The sequence below is a fragment of the Neofelis nebulosa genome, chromosome 9 (genome assembly GCF_028018385.1).
Source record: "Neofelis nebulosa isolate mNeoNeb1 chromosome 9, mNeoNeb1.pri, whole genome shotgun sequence".
NCBI lineage: Eukaryota > Metazoa > Chordata > Mammalia > Carnivora > Felidae > Neofelis > Neofelis nebulosa.
The window spans coordinates 66,275,102-66,301,976 of NC_080790.1; the positions used below are offsets into that span (position 1 = coordinate 66,275,102).

The 26,875-nt window shown below is 38.2% G+C and overlaps 1 protein-coding gene and 1 pseudogene across 2 annotated transcripts in view; one reads left to right on the plus strand and one right to left on the minus strand.

Moving 5' to 3' along the window:
* EFEMP1 (EGF containing fibulin extracellular matrix protein 1) overlaps positions 1 to 26,875 on the plus strand; it is a 60,343-nt gene that overhangs the window by 27,308 nt on the left and 6,160 nt on the right. For both annotated transcript variants that reach the window (XM_058684049.1, XM_058684050.1), the window contains 4 exons: positions 16,380 to 16,502; positions 20,491 to 20,610; positions 21,594 to 21,713; positions 22,807 to 22,926. In XM_058684049.1, the coding sequence (XP_058540032.1) occupies positions 16,380 to 16,502; positions 20,491 to 20,610; positions 21,594 to 21,713; positions 22,807 to 22,926 (483 nt within the window). The remainder of the gene's footprint in view (positions 1 to 16,379; positions 16,503 to 20,490; positions 20,611 to 21,593; positions 21,714 to 22,806; positions 22,927 to 26,875) is intronic.
* On the minus strand, positions 4,070 to 4,169 carry LOC131486393 (U6 spliceosomal RNA; annotated as a pseudogene).

The window sequence follows — 26,875 nt, forward strand, 5'->3', positions numbered from 1 at the left end:
TCAGCCTTTGCAGAAGCTACAAGAAGTTCTATACATTCACCTTATTTGGCAGGGAATCCCTTAGTCTTGTAAAAGAAAAAAATAATGTCGTAACAATTGCATAAATACTATGGAAGCATTGAGTGTTATTTATTGTGTTTTGCCACGTTGTAATATAACGGTGCTAGAATTTATGCATCAAATCCAATGGAAAGCTCAGTTGGTAACTTCAACAAATTGGGGCCATAAAATTTATATGGGCCACTGATGTGTACCTCGGGTTATCCAGCAGCTGGTTTCCTAATAAAGAATGCCAGCATTCGGTAGTCAGAGCACAACTTGTTTAGGACCCTGAACCAGACAAAGGGGCATGTTTTTACCCTTAAGAAGGCTCTGGTTAAGGAGGAGGTTGGGAGCGACGATTTAAGACCTCTCAAGGCAGTTGACTTTCTAGAGATAGCAAGTTTGCTGCTACTGTTCTTTCTTAACAAGGATACAGCTGTCCCAAAGTCAACTGGACAAGCTGCTTTCTGTAGTGATCTTACATTGACCCAAAGTAATCTGGGAAAAGAAGCATAAAGAAGGTGGGCACGAGCTGGACCTTGAAAAGAAATCTATCCTATTAAAGTACAGAGGCTGGGGAGAGGCTCATGGGGGGCAAAGTCAGACAGACGGCAACATGTGTCTTACACATGGCGGTATGTAGCCTGGCTGATGATCATATAAGAATGCATTGATAAGTTGGAATTTAAGGAAAAGACTTGTTTTTATATTAAACCCACCTGTTATGTTGCAGTGAGGTGCAAGCTAATCATACAGGGCCTTCTGCATTTTATCAACATCTACATGAGTAATGATGAGACTAGTTGCAGGTGTTGGAGTTCTGGGGGCCTGGACAGCAGCCCACCTTCACTGAGGAGATAAAGATGGCAGGGGCACCCTGCTGAGCTCCCAATTGGTGCAGTGGAGGGTCACAGCGCTGGGCCAGGAAAACAGCCCTCCCAAACCATTGGTGAAGCAGCAGTGCCCAAGGCCTACAAACCAGGAAGAGATGTCCTAACACTAGTTTGGATGTGACAGCAGAGCTCTCAAGTTAAAAGAATGCTCTGTTGCGGCACCTGGTGTCTCAGTTGGTTACGCATCAGCTCTTGATTTCAGCTTAGGTCATTATCTCACAATTGTGGGTTTGAGCCCCTTGTCAGGCTCTGTGCTGACAGTGCAGAGACTACTTGGGATTCTCTCTCTCCCTCCCTCTCTCTCTGCTCCCCCCCCCCCCCCGCTCACGTGCTCTCTCTCTCTCTCTCAAAATAAATAAACTTAAAATAAAAAAGAATGGTCTGACTGATCAGGGTGAAATTGAGAAAGGGCAAATACAAAATTGAATGTTTAAAGAGCAAGAAGGAGTCAGAGGTGGAAGATAGAGAAAGATAGTATAAGAAGATGACGGAAAGAAGTCAGCCTAGCCACCTGCCGGTTTGTCACACTATAACCAAATGCACAGTGTTTTTCTTCAAGCTTGAAATTCTTTCATTTTTTCCTGTTAATTTTCTCAGTTAAACCCTTGATATCGAAACAAGAGTCTGTCATATCCACATACATAATTTACCTACGACTATAATGAAAGCATTGGGAAGAGGTCATTTAGTGTTTGAAGGAAACCAAAATTAATCTTCCTAAAGACTATTTTTAATATGCCACGGTCTTACCATATTACTAGCATTGCATTTACAACAACAACAACAACAACAACAACAACAACAACAACAAATGGCTCAAAATCAAACTTTCCTGTATGATGTGATTGAATGGATGCTTCATCAACTGCAAATTATGCAGATCACCATTATGTTTTGTGGAGACTCCTCATGTGAAAAGTCAGATATCAATGTTTTCATCTTAGAGTCTAACTCTGAGCCTTGTCCTTATGAATAAACAACCAGAAATACTTGTCCTGACTTTACATGCAGTTGTTTCCACTACACTTGAAAATATTCCCCATCTGTTCTTTGGTTCTGATTTGTAACTTCAGCACTGTCTTGAAAGATGATGACCATAATATCCTCGACTTAGCCAATATAATAAAAATTGCTGCTGAAATTTACATTTTCATAGCTTTTTCATAGTTGGAACTTTTTCATACAAAAGTTCTTTCTCAGAGTTACATATAGGTTCTAATTAGAGCTCTAATTAAAGCTATGTTTGCTAAGTAGCCTTTATAAACATTAATACTCCATTGCTGTGAAGCAATTAATTGTCCTTTTGTATCACAAAATAATACTAGATTTATTTTTGTTTTGCCATATCTCCTTTGTTTAAATGCAGTTTCCCCAATGAGAAAAAGCTTTAAGAAAGGCTGATTTTGCCTATCCTCATATCCATACATCTGGACTATGCCAAAGGAAGGGAAGTCATTCAATGCTGTGGTCATTCTCCTGACTGGATTTCAGTCATGACAGACCACATTCAAAATAGGACACTGAGCAAGGAAACAAGGATAGGATATGTAATTATAGACAAGTGCATAGAAAATTATATTAAAAGCCCTGACTTTCTGCAGTTTTTTGCTTCCTTCCATCTGTAGACAACAGAGGTGCCAACCTGATTGTACACTGACTTATAGTCATCTCACAATGTTAAATACAATTTATTGGACACTTAGTGTCAACCAGGTACCATTTGCAGGAGAGGGGGTGTTATTTCAATTAGTACTCACAATACCATTATGAAATGGGTATTATCCCTCCTTGACAGATGTGGCAGTGAAACTTGGAAAGGTTAAATAACTTTCCCTGAATACACACCTAAAATGTGGTATTTCTTGAATTTGAACTGAGACCTACTCGATGCTAAGACCTGTGATCTTACCCACTCTTGTGTCTCAGTCATATTTCATATCATTCTGTCAGTGAGTTGCATAAGAAAAAAAATTTATTCTAGGGTTTTCAGACTTTCTAAAAAGATCAACAAGTCCTCCCATAAACTCTAATTCTTGGTATAATAAATTCTTGGTATGATTAAGTTAGAAAACAGCTAGCACAAGCAACAAAAAAAAATCTCAAATATAATAACCTATGATTAAAAAATATTGTGCAGTGAGAAAATAGTATGATTGTTGTAACTCTGGAAGCCCTGAAACAGATCCCTGGCTGATAGGTCCTTATACCTATCTGGCAGCCTCACAATCATCCACATTAACCACATACATGCCTGAAGCCAAAGATTTTCATTTTGAGCTTTCCATAAACAAATTATTACATTTCTAGGGAAAAATAATTCCAGGCTAATTTCAAAATTAACAATATGAACTGTTCAATTTTTCCATTTTCTTCTAAAATGAAAACTTGGAATATGATAGACTCCACGGATGTGCTCCATGCAGTAACCATTTTGAGTATGTATATATATTTATATATATATATATATGTATATATATATATACATATATATATATATAACAGATCTAAGAACACAGTCTTTCTTTTTTCTTCTGTGTTGATTCATGCCAAGAAATTCCCTTAAAGACTGACTTAGTTTGGCATCTACCTTTAACATATCGACTGTATAACTGGCAAAGGTCCATCTCCCTTTGTACTCTACAGACATAGAAACCGTGTATGGGGTGTGTTTCCCCATGAGATTTTTTTTCAGAGTTTATGCTGCCAAACAAGCATTAAGCAACTCTAAATTCCTGAAAGTATGTAACTTTACAGGTACACAGTAGTGCATTTAAACATGGAGGAGCACTTTCTGTTCATCCCACTCTGCTAACAGAGCCATTTAATCCTGAAAGATGAGTCCACTTTTAGATGCTCCTTTTATACTATAGATCAGAATCCACTGCTGAAAAATGAAAAAGAAGGGAAGAAGAAAGAGAGACCTATGATCATGGTTCATCAAAAAGCAAGAGCATGTTATTCAGGTTTCCCAGGATCCAATATTTTAAGTTAGAGAGGGCAGAAGAAAGAAGAGTTGGAAAATGAGTCTTTTTTACAACAGCATTCAGGAATTCGGTAAAGTAGGCTTTACTTTTGGATTTTTAAAACTGAAAGAGATCTCAGTCTCTCAGAACAGATCTCCGTTTCTCAGATCTCAGAACATACAGTCCATGAATTTGCGTGTCATCCTTACCCAGGGACCATGCTAATCTTCTCTGTATTGTTCCAATTTTAGTATATGTGCTGCCGAAGCAAGAGAATACATAGTCCAAATATAATTTTGCCTCCGATGGAAATGTAAGGTAAAATGCTTCAAACTCATTTAAAAGTCCAAAGACTATTTAATATGCTAGCTTGAGAAGTCTTTAGGATTGAAACACTCACCGGGTCAGTAGTTATATTGAACAGTATTTTCTTTAGTTTCCTATTGCCTTTAGGTACTCCTTGAACTAATACTCAGGAGTTACTTGAATGCTGTTACCTCACAACACTGAACGTGTTTTAACACAGAGAGGAGGGGATATCCCACATCCTGCGTATGTCAAACACAATTTATCAGCAACTTAAATTCAAATATGCATGATATTTCATGAATAACTTGGGGAAAATGGCAACTGTAGTATCAATTTGGAACAAAACCAAAAAGTCAAGTCTCACTTGGTTTAACAGTATATGAAAGATTTGGACACAAGCTGATAGTTGTTCAAATATAACATTTTGATCACTGAATAATCTTATGCCTTAATATGATGAAGGTTGCAGAGCGTTCCTTCCTGAAAAATAATTCATACAGGACAAAAAAATACTAAGTCTAGATTTTAACTCCTACATTGCTCAAGGAAGAGGAATAAAATAACCACTTAAGATGAGACCTTTCCTTGCTATACTTTATCATAGAGCAAGGTTTTCAGATGGTAGGGGATAAATTATGAAAGTATAAAAGTAAACATTACAACTCTACAGAGATATATGTACGTGCATCATGTGTCCAGTGAGAGAACGCATAGACATTGAATTTTGTTGAATCCTCACAACTTTCTACATTAGGGTTCCTGGAGCATCTGTTTTTTGATTTTTTGATTAACATTTTCAAACTCAAAGTTGAATGTGTGATACAATGAACATTCAATACCTGCCATCAGATTCAGATTCAGAAATTGTTAACATTCTGCCATATTTTCATGCAGTGCCTTCACATCGTTTTTAAACACAGATGACCTGTCAAATCCCCACCACCACTGAGATCCACATTACATCATTTGCATATTTCCAGTGATGGGAACCTCATTACTTATTAATACATTAAAATGTCCAATGACCGTAGTTTTTTTTTTCTTACCCTGAACTAAAATCTGCCTTCCTTGGGGCCCCAGGGTGGCTCAGTCAGTTAAGCGTCTGACTTGGGCTCAGGTTATGATCTCGTGTTCGTGGGTTCAAGCCCTGGATCAGGCTCTGTGCTGACAGCTCAGAGCCTGGAGCCTGCTTTGGATTCTGTGTCTCTCTCTATGCCCTCCCCTGCTCTCTCTCTCCCTCCCTCTCTCTCTCAAAAATAAACATTTTTTTAAAAAATCTGCCTTCCTTGAATTTCTACTCATGTGTTCTAGTTCTGCCTTTGGAAAGACATGGTCAAGATTTTTCCCTTCTTCTCTAAGTGGCCCTTCAAAACCCTAAAGTTCACTTTATAACAGACCATCTCAGATACAATTTCTATTTGTATTTTCTTCTCTTGTAAATTGGGTGCAGTGGGTAAAAAGATAAGGAGATATAAGGAAGGAAGGAGGGGCTATAGCCCTTCTTAAGGGCCCACAAGATTTCATATGTGATATTTTCATTTTCATTCAGTTTGACATAGTCTCAAATTTCAATATTATCTTCTTTAAACCATGAGATCTTTGTAAGTGTGTGTCTTCTTTTCCAAAAGAAGGAGATTTTTTGGTTTTGTTGTCATCAATGTTGTTTCTATCAGATTTGCGTTGTAGTGAAGGAACAAAATCTGTATATTGTAATTTTTGAAATGTATTTAGACTTGCCTTAAGGCTAGCATATGATCATTTTCTTTTAACATTCTCTCAGTGCTTGAATAGATTATGTATTTTGTGTAGCCTTCTATGTATATCAAGTAGTTCAAAGTTTTTAATCATGTTATTCATATTTTCTATTCATTTCTGAAAATGTATGTTTATTTGTTTAGTTACTAAGAGAGATATGTTAAAATCTCATAGTGTAATTGTGTGTATTCATTTTCCCTTTAGTTTTACCTATTTTTGCTTTATCTATATGGAGGCTCTGTGATTAAATGCACTTCTATCCTGAATTTCTACATTTTCCTGGTAAACTAAAACTTTTTTCACTACATAGTATTATTTTTTATTGTCTAGTAATCTTTTTTTTCCTTAAAGTCAGCTTTGTCTGATATTGATATTGCGAAGCCAACTTTCTTTTGATTAGTGTTTGCATAGTATTTTTTCATCTTTTTTTCTTTAACTTGTGTCCTTATATTTAAATTGTTTCTCTTGGGGCATCTGGGTGGCTCAGTCTGTTGAACGTCTAACTCTTGATTTCACCTCTGGTCATGATCCCAGGGTTGTGGGATCGAACCCCACATCAGGATCCAAGCTGGCATGGAGCCAGCTTGGGATATTCTGTCTGTCTGTATCTCTCTCCCTCTGCTCCTCTCCCCCACTCACTCTCTCTCTCCCTCTCTCTCAAATTAAAAACAAATTTTTTCTCTTAAAACAGAATTTTTAGGTTTTTTTCTTTGTAATGAACATGAGCATTTAATCTACTTATATTAATATAACAATTGCTTTGATTCGGTTTAAACTACCATTTTACTATTTGCCTTCTATTTGTCCTGCACATTTTAGTTTCCTTTTCTTTCTTTTCTTGCCTTCTCATTTTGTATTATGGCATTTCTCCCCGAATTAGATTTGTTTTATGCTCTTTTACTGTTCCTTTAGTGTTTTCCCTAGGGATTACTTTGATATGCATCCTTGATTTATCAAAGTCTAAAATAAATTAGTAGTTTTACTTCTTCCCAGACAATGCAAGGACCTTCAAATACTTAAACTCTATTTACCTTCCTGCCAACGTATTATTCTCATGTATTTTAATTATAAATACTTTATAAATCCCAAATATGTTATAAACCCCAAATATTTTATAAATCCCCAAAGACCTTCCTATTATTGTAACAAATACAGTCAGTATTCATTTAGATTTACTCACATATTTATCCTTTCATTGCTTTTCATTGTTCTGGAATTTTGAATCAAAAAGAGAAAGGAATTTAGTACAAATTTGGTGAGTTCCACCCCTCCTTCATCCTACCTCTTTGCTTCATTTGGAATTCAGAAAAACATAAGGGCCCTGAGGCATATGGGGAAACATTGTGCAGAAACATCATAAGTAAGATGTAATGAAATGGGTAGGAAAATATACACAAGAAGGTAACATGCTCTGAAGGCAAGAAGCACAAAGATGTGCTTTATTTAAAAAGCCTTAAGCAGTTAATGATTTGGAGAAGTATTGCCAAATTACACTCAGCAAATTTAGTAGTATGCCCCAATTTAGTGGGCACAAAAGCTGTTTATTGTTGAATGAACAACAAGTATAATGTAATTGGTTTCATACAATTAGGAGGTCACCAAGCCATGCTTGTTATAATTGGCATTGCCATAGCCAGGGGCTTGTGTGACCTCAAGCGATGATTGGCCTGAAGGAGTAAGCCAAGAATGTGTGTGCTTTGGGCTAGGAAGACTGACTAATCTGGCTGCAAGGCTCAAGGAGGGGGCCAGGAATCAAGTCACAGTGCTTAGGCAGGGCATGGTGGATTCAGCTGAATGTAGTCAGTCTCCATTCAGTTCATCACTCTCCAGGGGTTTGATCTGGAGCCGGGGATGGAAGGTGGTTGGGAGGAGGGAGGTAAAGTGGTAGGGCACCAGGAAACCACAATTGAAATGTCAGTTCAAAGGCATCCCATAATAAGATGGGATCATAATGCTTCTGAAAGCCATCCAGTTTGAAGCTGGTCCCCAGCTTGTATGGAACTTTCACACAGACTGTCTTTAATTCCTGGTACTGAACTACCCTAAAGCAAAGATTAATGGTGCCACTTCTTTCAAAATACAGTTTTACCTACACAAGGTTGTGGGTTGATGACTGGTTGTAATATCAATCCAAATACCAGGGTCGTCTTTTCCCAAACATATTTTTAATAGGTAATTAAGTTTAAGAAGTAAAAAAAGGGGAGTTTACCTGAGAAATGTCATATTCACAGAGGTGTGAGAGAACACTCTTGACGACTAACAATCATTTATCAAGTAGAAATGTTTTTCCTTAAGATTCCGAAAGCAGTAAGTTTCACTTTGCAAGTGTGCAAAAAGAACAGAAAAAATAATTAAGGACTCCATTTCTTTGCTTGCTCTGTTTTGGCCTTGTGAGCAATTGGTTCCTTTGGTCTGTGTGTAGTACAGGTGAGTCACGAGTTGAACTATTCATGTGTACCACTTGGTTTTCTCCCCCATGTTCATGAACTGTGTGTCTAACCTCATCTGATCGTCTTGCAAATGAGCACCACTAGCCACAGAGGAAACTGCTTGAGAAAGGGTCCATTTGTAGTGAAAATCAATCATCGTGGCTGGAAAAGCAACTCCAAGTCCATGTAACATGGTTTTTCCATATGAGAACAGCATTATTTCAAGGTTCTGATAGAACACAGGGCAATGACAAGGACTTCCAGGACACTAGATACACCACCCTCTAAAACAAAGAAATGAACTATCAGTGAGGCTGATGTTTGTTGATTTTGGTGATATTTTTGTTTATCATTTAAAGCACACCAATTATTAACAATCTGTTTTGCCAGAACAGATAAGAATCTAGAACTATAAATCTACTGCTGGCCATAGATGAAGACAGTTCTCTTTTGTTACTTAATATCAGTATTTATTTTCTCCACTAGAACTGCTTAGCTTGGGCGAATTCTAGCTGATAATTTCAGAAGGGTGAAAAGCTAACTAGAACTGGGCATTTAGCCCAGATAAATCTGATTCCAGTACTATGAAAGAAGCAGCAAGGGAAATAGAAAGTCTTTGACAAAAATTGTTGATAATTGGCTAAGGACTGGGGAGGGAAACAGAAGACTTGGAGAGCTATGAATGTTATTCTAATAGAGAAGAAAGACACAAGGGAGGAATCAAGGTACTACAGATTAACAACCATGTCTTTAATTCTAAGAAAAATTGAATATATATACATATATAAAACTACAATTAAAGGTCTGCTATCCAAAACTCAGGAAATGAATCTTTCTGAAGACCAAAACTGCAGGGGCAAAATGGAAATCTAGCATTTCAGTTTTACTCTGTGTGACCTTGGGCAGGTCACCTCACGAATCTACATTTCAGTGACGTCCTCCTGCCTCATCCATAAGTTGTGCATGATGTGACCACTTAATCCATAGAGCTGTTATCAGGATTAAATCTGAGGCTTGCAGATCCAAATTTCTAATCAAATAATAGATGTTTAAATATTGCTAAGTATTTGTCTATTTTTGCACCAATTCATGTTAGAATTTTAACAAGTTTGTATATGAAGTTATATAACATGTCACACACCATCTTGTTAATCAAAATTTAAGCAATATGGTTTAATGTCTTGATTACTCAGCTTATCATTATTAAGAGCCATGAATGAATGAGGCAGTAGTAAAATAGCACTGCTCTCAGCACTTATTCAGATGGCTCCTGCTTTCCAGGATTATACTGAAAAATAAGATGAAAACCCAGAATAACAGTAAGATCCTTACACAATAAGTCCCTTTTATTTAAAAAGTTCTAGGGGCGCCTGGGTGGCTCAGTCGGTTAAGCGTCCGACTTCGGCTCAGGTCACGATCTCGCGGTCCGTGAGTTCGAGCCCCACGTCGGGCTCTGGGCTGATGGCTCAGAGCCTGGAGCCTGCTTCTGATTCTGTGTCTCCCACTCTCTCTGACCCTCCCCCGTTCATGCTCTGTCTCTGTCTCAAAAATAAATAAACTTAAAAAAAAATTTTTTTTAAGGTTCTAGGGGCACTTGGGTGGCTTAGTTGGTTAAATGTCCTACTCTTGATTTCCAGTCAGGTGATGATCTAACAGTTCATGAGATCAAACCCCATGCCCCTACCCTCTCAAAATAAATAAATAAACATTAAAAGAATAAGTTTTATACAGTAAATAGAAACAGTTCTGGGAAACAATTTATTGTCCTGTCACTAGAAAGGATTAGGACCAATCATTCTGAGCAGATGGGTATCTATTTAAACTGTTAAGAATGTGAAAGAAAGGGAAGGGAAGGGAAGGGAAGGGAAGGGAAGGGAAGGGAAGGGAAGGGAAGAAAGGAAAGGAAAGGAAAGGAAAGGAAAGGAAAGGAAAGGAAAGGAAAGGAAAGGAAAGGAAAGGAAAGGAAAGGAAAAGAAAAAAGAAAAAAGAAAAAAAAAGAAAAGAAAAGACAGGAAAAGAAAGAAAGAGAAAGAAACCAAGAAACCAAGAAAGAAACAAAGAAAGGGAGGGGGAGAGAGAGAAGCAAGCCAGGAAAGAAGGAAGGAAGAGGAAGAGGCTAGGAGTAAAGTAGCTCCTTCTTATAGCAAACATGAGTCCTTGACCTTTTTTCCCTACTTTACTCCATTTATGAGATTAAATTAGTATGATTGTAGAAGATAGAATAAGATTTTAAATCCACGCAGATGAAGAAATAGCAGCAACTTGAATTTAACCACTGCCTTTTCTTTTACCACAGGAGTTCAAAGGACAGCACCATCAAGTAATATTTACAAAGCATGCACAGTGCTCCCCACAGAACTAGTAAAGATATGGCCATTTTACCCTAGGTGTTTACAGTCTGGAAAACAAAAAGATATATTTTGAAGATTCTGAATTTTAAAAAATCCATGCATCACTAAGGATGGGCAGTCTATTTTACAGATGGAGAACAGAGAAAAAGAATTGATGCTGTGGTCCTAGATCACCTAGGCAGTGACAGATGCAAAATCATTTCAGTTCCCTTCCTCCTATTTCAGTGTGTTCTCAACCTTGGTCAGTGGTGGCTTATTCCAAAGTAGTTCTGAATTACTCCTTAAATCTAAAGCAACAGTGTCTAAATGGTAATCTAAAGCATTTAAGCTACAGAAAACATGTTTGCCCATGAAAACACACTGAATGTCCATGTCGTGGTAAGTTATCAAATTATGAAAAGAACATTGCAGAGATTAAAATGTTGCATAAGAGAGAGAAAGCAGCATGAGTCAGGGGTTTGGGAAATATGAGTCAGAATGACAGGAAGGAGCCAAAAACATAGAGAATGAAGGCCTAAGCAGGGACTTAATGGACACCACAGAGATGTGGACACAGTTGCCTCCATTAACTTTTGAGAGGAAACCAAATATGCAGTTCCATAGACTGAGGGTCAGTGTGATAAAGAGGCTAGAAGTGAGAGCCGAGCAAAGATCAGACTGCATTATTTGAAGCATTGATAGTGCCAAAGTCAGCAAGAAAGGGCCCTACAACAGTATAAATCACTAGGAGGGAGAGTGTGGGCACATTTTTGAAAAATGAGGGAATCACCAAATACTGCCATTAGCTATTCTTAATGCATTAGAACGATGAAATGTGAGTTGATTTACGTGTTGTGATATTTTAGGAAGCACACTCTATTATTTTGTTCTTTGGCTATGTTTACATTAGGCTGTGTCTACATAGTTTAGCGCAGTTCCCTGTGGTGTTCAATTCAAATTCCAATCCCACCTTTCAGGCCCTGAATTTTTGCTTATGACTTGAGCCACCACGTTCTGAGCACCTTCAAGCAGGCACTGCACCAGGCTCCTCACACTGCCCATCCAGCCGTGCTGACTCCAGCTGTCTGCCACTCTTCTCATGCAAACCTCTTTGTTTCATGGCATGTTTTCTAATGTGACCTGCCTCCTGCCTAGAAATAGCCTCTTCACCTTCTTCAAAATGAAGCTCAAAACTTACCTAGCCTGGCAAAGCTTCCACAGTTGCCCAACCTCTGATGCTGCCTTATTCCTCCTAGTTTCCGCCCTTCTCGATGCCACTGCTTTACTTCAGTTTCCGTTTGCTGACATCTTGCTGCTTTTGCGGTTTCTCACATCTTGCCTGTTACCCTTCCACGTAAATGATTAGTTCGATGAGATAAAACACTGATCCTACTTTCCTTACACTCTAGGTATCAGTTCCCATCAAACAATTATCATTTGCTCATCCATTTATTGAACAAACATTTACTGAAAACCCACTATGTTTCATGCACTCTGCTAGGAGCTAGGAATATGGGGGGGGTGGGGGGCGAGTGGGGCGCCTGAGTGGCTCAGTCAGTTAAGCATCTGACTTTTGGTTTCAGCTCAGGTCATGATCTCACGGTTTGTGAAATGGAGCCCTACATCGGGCTCTGCACTGACAGGAACCTGCTTGGGATTCTCTCTTTCCCAGTCTCTTTACCCCTCCCCCTGCTCACTCTCTCTCTTTCAAAAAAAAAAAAAAAAAAAAAGGAATACAGAAAAAAGTAAGATGTAGACCCCATCCACAAAGAGCTTGGGTCCAGAGCCCAGGGAATGTATTAAGTAATAACTGCTTAAGAACCAAGTAAGCTAGTTGAAAAGCAAAACAAAATTTCCTCTCCCCCAAGTACTTTTTCATAAATTACCAGGAAAATCATGGCTGACGTGAGTTGCTTCCCATATGAATAAAGCAGTGCTTTTGCCACTAGAGATATTCTCACCACAGAGACCTTTCATGAGCAAAAAAGCCTGGGAAACCAGGTCTTCTGGTGCACCTGCATGAGGATAGATGTTCTGCTCCAAGTCTCTGACATAGATGTGTGTTTTAGTGACTTTCCTATTACATTAACTTTCTGATATTTAAGAAATATAGAAATGCACACAAGTAGAAAAAAAGCATAGGGGTGCCTGGCTGGCTTAATCATTGGAGCATGTGACTCTTGATCTCGGGATTGTGCGTTTGAGCTCCACTTTGGGTGTAGAGATTACTTTAAAATAAGATCTTTAAAAAAACAAGAGTAAAAGAGTTTAACAATTTATAACGATTCTTATATGACTTTCTCATATGACGTATGCTGTGTGAATAAGTAATGACAGGGTTTTAATTTTTTTAATGGTTTTATTTATTTTTTGAGAGACAGGGAGAAACAGAGCATGAGCAGAGGAGGGGCAGAGAGAAAGGGAGACACAGAATCCAAAGCAGGCTCCAGGCTCTGAGCTGTCGGCACAGAGCCCAACGTGGGGCTCAAACTCACGGACCGTGAGATCATGACCTGAGCCAAAGTTGGACGCTTAACTGACTGAGCCACCCAGGTGCTCCAATAACAGGGTCTTAAAGTACAACTTTTAAAATCATAAAATTGTGTTATTTAAATAAACTAATGAAAAAAAATTTTTTATAAACTAATGAATTGATAGTAGAATCAAAGATAGTTCAAAAAAATCCGGTCCATGTGTCCTTTAGCATTAGATAAACTGCTAAGAGCAAAGGAGAGGATAAATATTCTAAGCTTGAGTTGGAGAAGCCATAAAAAAATGTAGTCAGTTCATTTCCTAGCAGATCCAGCTCTAAGTATATGATGAAGCAAACAATCAACTCCTTTGGAATAATTTCTTAAAGGTGATTTGATGCAATTGTGTTTTATTGAATTTCAAGAAGTTTCCCATCTGAAAGAATTAAAAATTAAAGTGAGTCCAAGTATGTACAAAGTATGTTAAAAGTATCACAAGTCAGTGGTAGGTGCAGTGAGTCCTATGGAAGTTTTGGTTGTTTGTTTGATAGAGAAAGGATAGAATATAGTGGCAGTGCAATTTTTTTTTTACTATTAAATTATTTTAACTCACTTAATATTTTTATTCAATAATCTTTCTCAGAAAGTAAATGGACCTGGTTCTTAAGATGGAGTAGGTCCAGGTGGCACAATGTTTATGTTTAAAACCTATTTAATGATATATTAAGGCCACTGGAAATATTAGCCTATTTATCAAAGAGCCTTAGAACTGAACACAAGTAGGAAGGAAATTGTAGGACATGGGGAATGTGATGGGGTGGAGGCGGTTTGCAGAGAGGTCTCAGAAAGAAAAGCCGCCCTCACTGGCGAGGCCTCCCTTAGAAAATGCAGCAGCCAGCCCCAGTCCTTGATCTTCTGCCAGCGTGTACTGAGGGAACTTGCCACATCTGAATCTCACATTTCTGTATCTCTCAGGGCTGTTATCACTGCAAATGCTGGCAAATGTTCTTGACATAAAACAATAGGAATTCTGCTGTCATTTCTGCATTAGCGAGTCATAAAGCTCTGAAAGAAACCCCAGTAGAAATGTTTTCATCAAGTGCATAAGAGAAAATAATAGAAGACACAAAAAAAAGAGCAGATAATTTCAAAGCAAGATCGTGGCATCTCTGCATAGGACCTTAGAAGGACAGAGTTACAATCACTGATGTGAAAATGATGGTGATGATGATGATGATGATGATGATGATGATGATGATGATGATGATGGATTTCAAAACAAAAATTTTAAAAATGTAACAAAAAGTCACCAAAATTTTAAAACCAGGTTCAAAGAATTATGTGAAGTAGATGCTTTTATAGGGTATTATCCAATAAACAGACATACATCCCCCAAGTATTTCCATCTCCCCTCCCTCTTCCTTTTGGAAAGAATCTCTTTTATCATTCAAAGCCGACATCTGAGGACAAGTCTCTTCTAACCGGAACCTCCTACATTATTACATTAGTAGTGTAAGTGCAGCAGTTCTCCCTGGAAACAGACTTGAAAGGCAACATACCAGGAGCCACTCTCTGAGCTTCTTTAAAGGAAGTCAGGAATTGAGGAATACATTCTCATTGCAGATGGCTCATTTTTTGTATTGAATTTTAGCCCACTATGTGCTCCAAAGCACCACCCTGGGTTTGCCACAGTGATGATCAAAGGCTCCCTAAGCCTGTCTCAGTTTTTATGCAAAATTTGTCATCTAGGAATTCCAAGTTGTACAATTTTTTTTAATTTAAAGATTTCTTTAATGTTTATTCATTTTTGAGAGAGAAAGAGACAGAGAGTGAGACACAGAACCTGAGTGAAGCAGGTTTCAGGCTCTGAACTGTCAGCACAGAGCCCAACGCAGGGCTCAAACTCACGAACCATGAGATCATGACATGAGCCCAAGTCGGATGTTTAACTGAGCCACCCAGGTGCCCTGAGTTGTACAATAGTTTTTAACAAAGCTTAAACTGTTCAGTTGTTGAGGAATGCCAAAATCACATAATCCTTTCATCTTCTGAACTCATCTATTTAACTTCATAATGTAAGAGAGTTAATTAAATGAGAAGGTAAAAAACGAAACAAAACAATGCGAAGGTAATGTTGAAAAGACAAAATTAAATTTCACTTATAAATTACTGTAATATGAGTGTACACACACACAAATTCACATCACACTTTGACCCCAGAGGAATCCATTATAACAGATTCATTATATTATGACTGAGCATTTTTTACTTTTCTAGAACTAGAAAATGTGCCCTAATCCTTAGGGCACATTTAGTAAACTATACAACTGCTTTGGGGAAATATCTGTTTTTTAGCTGAAATTAAATGCTTTGGGAAAATATGTATTTTAAACTACACCAGTCTATCTCCCCTAGACAAATATGATCTAGTTGAATCCTTTGCATTTTGAAATTTGCAAGGAAAGGTAACAGGAAATGCATAGTATTAAATTTGATTTATACCTGGTTATTGGACAGATTTTTAGAGATTTGACAACATAATGATCTCAAATGCAATATATTGGATGGAAAAGGCAAGTATTATACAATTTATTTACACTTTAAAACACAAAACAATATTGTGTGTTCTAATGGATGTAGATCTATGTAATAAATGTAAAAAAAAAACATCTCAGGGAAGGGTTCACACCTACCAGGATAGTGGCAGGCAGGTGAGTAAAGAGATGAGAATACAGTAAGGCTTTAGCTATATCTCAAATGGTTCATTTCTGAAAATAAAGTGAGCCAAGGCAAGTACAGCTAAATATTAGCGTGTGTTAAATGTACACACTGGCATCTACAAAATTGTTATCTGAACACTTGAAATCATTTATAATTTTAAACATTCCCAATATAATATTACAGAGTATTATCTTAAGAATAGGGCAAAAACTTTATTTCCTTAAAAGAAACTATGATGGCATTTCAGCATAGGGCATATAGTCAATGGTATTATAATAGCATTGTATGGTGACGATGATAGCTACACTTACGGTGAGTATAACATAATGTGTGGGGTTGTGGAATCACTATGTTGTATTCCTGAAACTCGTGTAACTTATGTGTCAACCATACTTCAGTTTTTTTTAAATGGGGGAGATAGCAACATCTGCCCAACCAACTCAAACTCTGTGCTACCTTTTAACAGACATAGACGAGTGCACTGCGGGGACTCACAACTGTAGAGCTGACCAAGTGTGCATCAATTTACGAGGCTCCTTCGCCTGTCAATGCCCCCCGGGGTACCAGAAGCGGGGAGAGCAGTGTGTAGGTAAGTACAGCAGAACAATAAGCAAAATCCTGTCCTAAACCTCTTACTTGCTTAAACCTCAGTCATTCAAAACAAAGCACTCATATTTATTTGGAGAATGATGGCTAACAACTGCTTATTCTTTCATTAACTACTGATCCATTTTCCACATTAATGAGAAAGAGCTAACCTAAAGGGTGAGTATAAAGTGTCAGTTACATGGTAGACTAAGCAAAAGCATAAATTTGGCATATGGATGGGACCACAAAAGCAACCAAGGAGATCATTTTAAATTAGCTGTTTGGGGGCCATAGCACTAAAACACTGATGACATGAACCTTATTCACTGGTTCATAAAATAGCATAGCTTATAGGGCAAATGGTGAGGTTCAAATCCCAGCTGTACCCCCAACTCACTTTGAGGCTCTTCACAAGTGACTTACATAGGCTGTGTGTTAACTTTTTTCCTTTGTGGTGTGGAGCTCCTACCTCAGGAGCTCACATGTGGGAGTGCTTAGAACAGCGCCTGGTCCTGGGTGGAATAGCTGCGTACTATCATTATGTGATGAGTTAACAGACATGTACTAAACATTCTTTATGTTGCAAGTGGGTGCAGTGCTGGGAACGCAAAGCCAAGTATAGCATGTGCCTCTACTTGAGAGCTCTACTTGAGCTACCTGAGGGCAGGGGCCAGATCTGGTTTGTGTCATTGCTGTCTCCCCAGTCCCTGAAGAGTGCCTGCCAAGTAGATGCTCTGTGCATTTTTTTTTTTTTGAATGACTGGAAGAACATAGTATAAGGAGGCTGACTGGCAAATAAGAAGTAAACAGTAAAAAGTAAATGTGTTCTGGGATCAGTCATGAGGTCCAGCACCAGGAATGAAACTTTCTAAATTGACTCCCTGTGTCAATTGCATTCATATGATATTGACATTGATTTACATACCGCCTTTTACCATACACCAGTGGAAAGTACTTCTTTTCTCTTAGTAAGAGAGGATAAGAATGTGGGGACAGGGAGCTAGCATCAATTTTCGCCTGAGAATGCTGGCTGTTGACATCAGGATGTCAACACTGAGCTCCTCATGGGCCCTGGCCCAGTTCTGCCTGCCATGGGGTTGTGCCCAGGTGCTGGGATTGGTGCCCAGCCTCTGAGAAAGGCCCAGAATTTGTGGGACTGAAGCTGTGATTTAGGAAAAGACTGTGTGGAAAACTCCACAGGCACCAAAGTTTTGCCCACTGGATTAGTCAGGAAAATAAACACCTTAGGGTATAAAAGGTATAGAAAAAGAACTAACTCAACCTACTATGGGAACAATTAAAAATAAAATGTATTCTTATAGCCCTATATGATATGGCAGGAAGAAACATTCTTAAATTCAGATCTAATCATGGGGCTGCCCTGGTGTTCCCCTCACCCACAGAACCAACTCTACATTCGTCAACAGAACATATAAGATCTTCTTCCATCAGATCCTCTGTGGTATCAATACCTCCCCCGCCACACACACAAAATATTACACTTCAGTCCTGTCCACTAGTTATAGTTCCGCACATACATCACACAATGTCACACCTTAGTGTCTGTACATAAGCTCTTTCAGCACCAGGAACATGCACCCCTGGCAAACTCCTATTCAATTTCCAAATCCCAGCTCAGGGTTACTTCTTCTGAGAAGTCTTCCATGATTTACCCAGATATGATTAGTTACTCCCTCCTCTTTGTCAGTACTTCTCAAACTTTATGGATCTTTTTTTTTTTTAATGTTTATTTATTTTTGAAAGAGAGACAGTGTGAGCGGGGGTGGCAGGGTGGGGGCAGGCAGAGAGAGAGAGGGAGACACAGAACTGGAAGCAGGCCCCAGGTTCCACGCTGTCAGCACAGAACCTGATGCGGGGCTCAAACCCATGAACTGTGAGATCATGACCTCTGAGCCAAAGTAGGAGGCTTACTGAGCCACCCAGGTGCCCCTTGATGGATCTTTTTTTGTAAATTTCTAGTCTGTTACAGATCAATACTACTGTAAAATACAATAAAAATGTTGTGGCAATACCAAATTGCTATTCCTAAATACATATTCTGAATTTCTGTACTTATTTGTCGTGGACTGGTCCAAATAGTCCACGGATCAGCAGTGGTCAGGAGGCCACACCTTGAGTAGAGTGGTGCTCTCTCTGTACCTTGTGTAGCTTTCTTATTGTTGATCTTATCATTCCATGCAGTAATATGTTTTCATGCCTTTCTTCCATGCTAGACAAGGTACAATGTACATGTATTTATCATCATTAAAAACCAGCAGTGCCAAACACAGCACTTGCAAATAACAGTGATTCAGTAGATGCTTACTGGTTGAGAAGACATACATCAAGTATTACTGAGGGCTGACTATATACCACATACTGTTCTAAGTGCTGGGCCATCATGGTGAACAAACACAGTTTACAGAATCACGGCCCTCATGGAGCTATTAGAAGATACCATTTATAGAAACTAACTTTCAATACTGGCACCTGGCTATAATACTGGGTACTAGGAAGAACCATGCTAAAATTGCTCTTAATTAGTATGAAGTCTACACTCATTCAACTAATGTTTATCGAGCACCTACTATGCCAGACCCTGTTCCAGGTATTAAGCACACAGCAGTGAACAGACAAAAAATACTTTACCTTTGCCTCAAAAGGATACAGGTCTTATTTGCCATGCATTATAGTGAGGGAGACAGACAAGAGGCAAATAAACACATAACACAATCCCAAGGAGTATCAATGGCTACAAAGAAATATAAAGCAGGAAAAGGGGACAGATGGGGCAGAAGAAGCTATTTTATATAAATGGGCAGAGATGGCCTCCCTGAAGTGACATTTGAGCAGACACCTCAATAAATGAGGTAGAAAGCCATGTCAATATCATTACCTTTTATTTCAATATTCAAGTGAAATCAAATCTATTTTGCAGCTTATTAATAATAGCTGCCATTTATTTTTACCCATTTTGTGCAAGAAAGTTTGCCTACATAATTTCATGTTATCCTCCCAACAAGTCGACCATATTGTAGTATTATCACTTACAGAGGAGGAAATGGAAGCTTTGAGAGGTTAAGACCATGCTAGTAATTGCCAGAACAAAGATTCCAATTCAGGTTATCCTGAGGCCACTTAAGCATACTGCCTTCCACAGTTTTAGGTAGAAGGGTTCAGCATTATTGTTTGGTTTTTGTTTTTTATCAGAAGTTAGTGTCACTACATAGTCTTACATAGTACGTGCATAATTGTTATTTTAAATCACACACTCCATGTTAGAATTGTCACAAAGCGTAGAGTTAATGAAATTTTATTATGCTTCTAAGATGTTAATCCTACTCTGCAAGTTCTCAGCTGAGCATTTTATAGTTGGAAATATTTATCTGAGAAGAACACAGCCTGGAACACTTCATCAATGTGTCAGAGGTCACTCTCAAGAGGTAATTTGTGTAGCGTCCTATTCCTTCCATGGCATTCTTTCATTTGATTCTCACAGAAACTTCATAAGATACACATAGCAAGTATTACTATCCACATTTTACAAAAGAAAAAACCTAGACACCAGACGTTTATGTGACTTTGCCAATGTAATCAGCTGAGCAGGAGACCACACCTCCTGTCGCTTAGATTATGCTACATCGCTCAATTCTTCTGCAGTTTTTTTACTTTTACCATTACAAATAATTTTTTAGATCCCAAAACTAATACTTCTATATATGTGAAATAGTCATAATTACTCTTCTGTCTTTAAATCTCAACCCACTCAACCAGCTTTATGAAGTCTTTGTTTCTAACATCTCACTCAGCTGCAGAATGCAGAGTATATTTAAAACACAAACACTAATTTAAAAAGATAGGGACAATTATTTTAAGGGAGATTTTCTCCAGCTAGGTTTCCTAGATAATGTCCTGCTGAGAACTTAAGAGCTAACAACTATGGATAGTTAATAATTTGGTTCTCTTTGTGTGTGTGCCTGATAACCCAGACATAGATGAATGCACCATCCCTCCATATTGCCACCAAAGATGCGTGAACACACCAGGATCATTTTATTGCCAGTGCAGTCCTGGGTTTCAGTTGGCCGCAAACAACTATACCTGTGTAGGTAAGCTTTTGGGGCGCTGCCATACTGACTGATTTCTATCTTCAAAAAAAGGAAACGTCATACCATGTTGTTCTATTTCCAGTTTTTCTGTGTTCTTGAGTGAACTGATTTCCATCATCTTCCCTGCACAAAGCTGAAAAGACAATAACCAATTTGTCTCTTAAAACACATCAAGATGTGAATGGAAACTTTGTTAATGTTGGTTTTTAGTTGTCCTCTGTGGGCTTATCAAAAATATAAAAAACTACAGATCAACTGATATACGCACACCAATTAGTCAGCAGTGTGTGATATAAATGCTGAAGGTGCCAAAGGGCTACTGCAAGTTCAAGTACATAAACTTTCCACTGAAAGTGCATCTGATTTTTACATGCTTCTTCTCCCCTTTCAGAATGCAGTGTCATGGCACAAATTTTAAGATTGGCATGACATGGAAAGAATCTAGTGCAGGAAAAATGCCTTTTCACAACATTTTCAGTGCCTTGGAGCATTGCAAAACTCTGTATGGGTCTCAACAGCTTATGCTATAATTGTAATGGAATTTAACAGAACCCATTTAAAAAGTAATAAATAGCACAGATAAATCTTCACCACAGCATGCTGAGAGACTGTATCAGTACAAATGTCTTATATCAATTATTTATAGACTTGGCACTTTGCATTTGAACAACAATAAAAGAAAATAGATGCTGGAATGTATATTTATTAGAATCATTAAATTCTTTTGGAAAGACTCATCAAACACAAAACTAACTGTCATCCCCAGAAAGAAATATTCTGGTATTTCCAAAAGAAGTGTATGGCAGATGTTTGAAGTTATTCCAACAAATATGAAACCTGAATGGATGTTCTCCAGTGAGCTTCTGCAGGGCAAAGAATCCAACTAGGGAATTATTCACTTATCATTAGATGACATAGGTACAAAAGAGTAAGGATATGGTTGAAGACGTAGATATATGAGTGTATATAACTTTTCCTTTCAGATATAAACGAATGTGATGCCAGCAATCAATGTGCTCAGCAATGCTACAACATTCTTGGTTCATTCATCTGTCAGTGCAATCAAGGATACGAACTAAGCAGTGACAGGCTCAACTGTGAAGGTGAAATATTTTCCAAATAATTTGCAATAACAGTTCAATCCCTATATTTTCTGCTGCTTTATCCAATTATGTACCTGTTTATGAAAACAAATTTTTATGCATGGAAATTCTATTCTTTAATTAAGTTCTGTGATAACATTGGCTTTTTAGTTTGTCACCAAGAGAAAGGAGAAGGGACAAAATAACTGAAATATTAGATACAGGCTGGGTCTAATAATTAGAAGGGTGTTCTGGTGTCTCGCTTCTCAAAGTGATCTGATGGCCAGCAGCATTGACACTTCCTTGTCTCTACTTGCAAGAAATAGAGATCTCAGGCCCCAGACCAGACCTAGTGAGTTAGAGGCTGCATTTAACAAGAATCCCAAATGACTGGTACACACACTTAAGTCTGAGGAGAAATGATCACATTCAGAAACAGTAGAATATAAACCAAGAGACCTGTCCTGTAGTCTTATTCCTGCCACTGTTTGACTTGGGCACACATTTCTTAAGTTGCCTGGGCTTCGCTTTCCACATGAGTAAAAAGAGGGCCATTTAATTGGAAGGATGACCTTCAGAGTCCATTGCCCATGAGTGTTCCACTGTGCAATTCAAAAGGCATAAGACATCCTGAGGGGAATGCCATTGACACTTGATGTCTTTGACTTCCTTCCAGCTTTACTTGGGGCCACAGAGGTCATACCCCACCTGGAGAGGTTTCACATCATGCCACTATGCTCAAAACCAAAAAGGCCTGGCTCTGGACAGCTGCTTCTGCCCTTCTGAACAAACTACAAAGACATCACCATTGAGAAATGCAAAGCATTCTTCACTTGAATTCCCAATTCATTCATTCAGTCTGTTCAGTCAGTAATGTGAGGTCTGAGATTTGCCAAACTCTCAGCAATAATTGAGTAAAACTGATGTGTGGCAAAGTTCTAGGGGAAATGAGCTGATATTGTATAATTTTCCTTTGAGCTTCTTATAAAGTATTATATTTCTTTTTTAGAGTTTATAGTATTTTTACCCTCTTACCTTATCTTTAAAAATATTACCAAAGTAGTGACCTGTACGTTTTTCAACTCTGTGTCCTTGCTCTTGTCTAATTCAACAGATATTGATGAATGCAGAACCTCAAGCTACCTGTGTCAATATCAGTGTGTCAATGAACCTGGGAAATTCTCGTGTATGTGCCCCCAGGGATACCAAGTGGTGAGAAGTAGAACATGTCAAGGTAGGCTTATTGTTTTCATATCTGTTAAGTGTTCATTTTTAACCAGGAAAAGCAGGGAGAGAGATACAGGATTCTCTACCATAGACTTTCATTTTTTCCATCTTGCATATAATTTGAACTCTTTTTTCCCTTGCTCATCATGCATTATGCAAATCTCATCAAAAGGGTATTATTCAGTTAACACTGACTTTTTGGAAATTTAAAGTAATTATTTTTCTTTCTTAAGATGTAAGTAATTTTAATAAAATACTGATATCTCTTCTATATAGCCTATATAATCTCTATGATACACATCTTTTTTTTTTTTCAACGTTTTTTTTTTTTATTTATTTTTGGGACAGAGAGAGACAGAGCATGAACGGGGGAGGGGCAGAGAGAGAGGGAGATACAGAATCGGAAACAGGCTCCAGGCTCCGAGCCATCGGCCCAGAGCCTGACGCGGGGCTCGAACTCACGGACCGCGAGATCGTGACCTGGCTGAAGTCGGACGCTTAACCGACTGCGCCACCCAGGCGCCCCTATGATACACATCTTTTAATCACAACCCAAAAAGATTCAATTATTAAAATATCTTGCCATGAGTTTGAGTCCAGAGAATAAACTTAATATGTGGGTTAGGCAAACCTCAAACTAGTCTCAATTCTCTAAAATACCAAGATTATAAATTGGGTAGTAATTTAGGTACTGAGAAAATCAGCCTCATGTGTCTTAAAATTAGCTTGAGTTCTTCAGCAAAAAAAACCTATAGATCCAAAAATAGCTAATATCCTAGGGTCCAGTTTTAAAATAAACATTCAGGTAATCTTCACACCTATACACCTCCAATGCTACAATGTCGTTTAAAATTTCTTTAACAGGGAAAAGATTTGCTTGGATAGAACCAAAAGTATAGATAATCCTAGAAAGGCTAGTATAAACCCCTACATTTACATAAAGCAGTGAACAAGTAAAAAAAAAAAATGACTAAACTTGAAGACAGAAAATCTGAGTCCTAGTCTTCTATCTATGTAATTCTGAACAAATTATGAAAATCTTTGACCCTTAACTTTGGAAAAGGGAGTTGTGAGAATGAAATGAAATAATATACATAAAAATTATAAAGCCTTACATAAACTATAAAGCCTTACAATCCAAGATTTTTTAAAGTTTATTTATTTATTTTGATGGAGCGGGGAGAGAGAACGAGCAGGGGAGGGGCAGAAAGAAAGGAAGAGAGAGAATCCCAAGCAGACTCTGCACTGATAGCATGGAACCCAATGCAGGGCTCGATCTCACAAACAGTGAGATCATGACATGAGCCAAAATCAAGAATTAGATGCTTAACTGACTGAGCCACCCAGGCAGCCCCAAGATGTTCTTGTAACATGTACTTAGCCATGTAAGTGACTAGTAGCAAATCTTCTCTAGAGAGTCCTTTTTAATCAGAACTGAGAAAGACATACAGGAGCAATAAATCCTTCAAGAAAGGAAAAGACCAAGGAAAAGAGATACTAGGGATACTCAGTCTATATCATGATTTTATAGGAAAATATTAATTCACCGAACATCCAGGACCTGCGGTTTTATAGTATGCATATGGCCTTTCAACTAGACTCCATCTACTAAATATGAGCATAATCAGAATGGCATTCATTGCACAATGAACCCCTTTAATCCCCTTTCCAGGTTACTGGGGACTTTAATGTTAATTGTGGGAAAACATTGCATTCCAATGATTTTATTTTTTAAAGCCTAACTGAGACTTTTAACATGAATATTACATGGAGGAAAATGTTAGCCAGTGGGATGTCCTAACCAATTTCCCTGGAGTCCTGCAAAAAAATGTCTATGTGTTTTTTATCACAAATGGATTTGATCCTCAGCAAAAGACAAACAAATTAACATACAGTGGAATCTTACCTGCCTACTCTAGTATATGAAAACATTTCAGTTACAACTAAAGGTGAAAAATGCACTAGAATTGCAAATAAGGGATTCATGAGTGTTATATCTTGAAGATATGCAGCTCCAGAATGTTTGGCTAAGCCAAAAACATTTTTTATGAGAGAGACTTAACATTCTTTTAAGGTACAAAGCAATTGGTTTTCTCCACTAAAATCATCTCTTCCCAGCGTCGTCCATAGACTAAAGTAAAAACGAAAGAGTTCAGATTCTTACCTTTACACAAAAAGCTCATTTTGAGGATGAAATAACTGTTCTCATTTCCACAGCCTTGCAAAAATGAAAACACTGTGTGTGTTTGGATGGGGTGGAGGAGGCCACAGAGAAGGAGAAAGACAGAGAAACAGAGAGAATACACATACACACAGACACACATTCATCAAATATTTTAATACTATTAATAATTTCTGAAAAACATTCCAGAATGATTAAGGTGTTAATTATGCTAGGCTCTAAATTAATGGAAGTAATAAATGAAATTATTACATAAAGTTTCCTTTTGCCCTTCTTGGTCTCCACATAACAAATCAGTCTTAGTTTTCCTTGTAGCTAAACAGCATCTTTATTTTTCAGAGGAGTGAAGAATATTGAAAGGACAAGTTGATTGTAATTTCTTCTAAGGGATCTAAATTCTTTCTTTAGCCATAGCCACTCCAAAAGAAGACACTTCTTATAACTGACTCTTGGAAACTCTTGGAAACTTCCAGTCTCTCTTGGGTTCCAGATAGCTTTGGCCAGTTTGGAAGGGAAAAATACATTTTTTTTCCTCCAAAGACAAGGCATGGAATTATTCTCATTTAGAGGATGCAGTACCTTACAGTGGAAAGATGCCTGTCACTAACTGTATGAACTTGGGCAACTTACTTAACCCTTATCTGTTTTTCTTCCATGTCAAATAGAGATAATATCTTTCTCACCTATGTCTACATGATTTGTGTGAAGAACAACTTAGTTCAATTTAATATTTCTCAAAAGCCAGGTGCCCCTGAGTTACATTAATGCTAGGTGATGAAGGGATATAAAGATGGATACTACAGCCTGCCCTCAAGGGGTTTATAAGCTAATGGAAGGGTTAAGACAAACATGTAGATTTCAATAATGCAAAGCAGAGAGCAACAAAGGTCTCCCAAAAAGAACATGAGGTATGAGATTCTGATAGGAAAAACAGATTAAATCCCAGCAACTAGCCCATTGCTGGCTTGCAGCAGGGATTCAGTAAATTACTTATGGAATGAGTAAATTAATGAATGAACGTACCTGATTATGAGGAGGAATGATTCAGAAAGGCTTATATTGAATAAAATCTAAATCATTATTCAAATGTAACAGGAGATAGACATAGCCAGGGATGTTAACATTAATATAATTTTCATTGTTGCTGTTGTTGTTGTAAATATAATGGCTCTCCAGTGAAAGTGTTCTCTCAGATGTCATATGAAGGCTCCTAATTCCCAAATCTAAAACCAGTCCTTGTCCAGCCTGGCCTTTCTATGGCCCTCTTTTTCTGGGGCTCTCTTCCCTTCTGGCTTCCTCACACTGCCTCTTCCTGGGTTGCCTCTCATCAGAGCCCCTTCTTTACTTCCCCTTCTAACACACTGTCTCTAAATAGCTATCTATGCTGCCCAAGGTGGAACACTTCATAGCTTCACTTCTTGTGTTATGCTTCCTCCAGACAGTGTCATCCACTCCCAGAGCATCAAGTCTCCACCTGCATACTGTACTCCACCCGCATGTCCACACCTCTAAGCCTCACCTCTTTTGGGAACTCCTGAGCCACACATTCAGATGCCCTCTCCATAGATTTTGCTTCCTGCTTTCTCAACCTGGAAGACCCTCCCTACCCCAACCATGAAAATCCTGTCTACCCACCACACTTCAAGGCCAAACAGAGATGCCTCTTCCTTCCTGAAGCCTTCTAACCCTCCAGGCAGAATTTATTCCGCTTCTAATCTGCTACTACACTTATCTATCTCTTGTTTAATTCCATTTTATTTTATAATTATTGCCA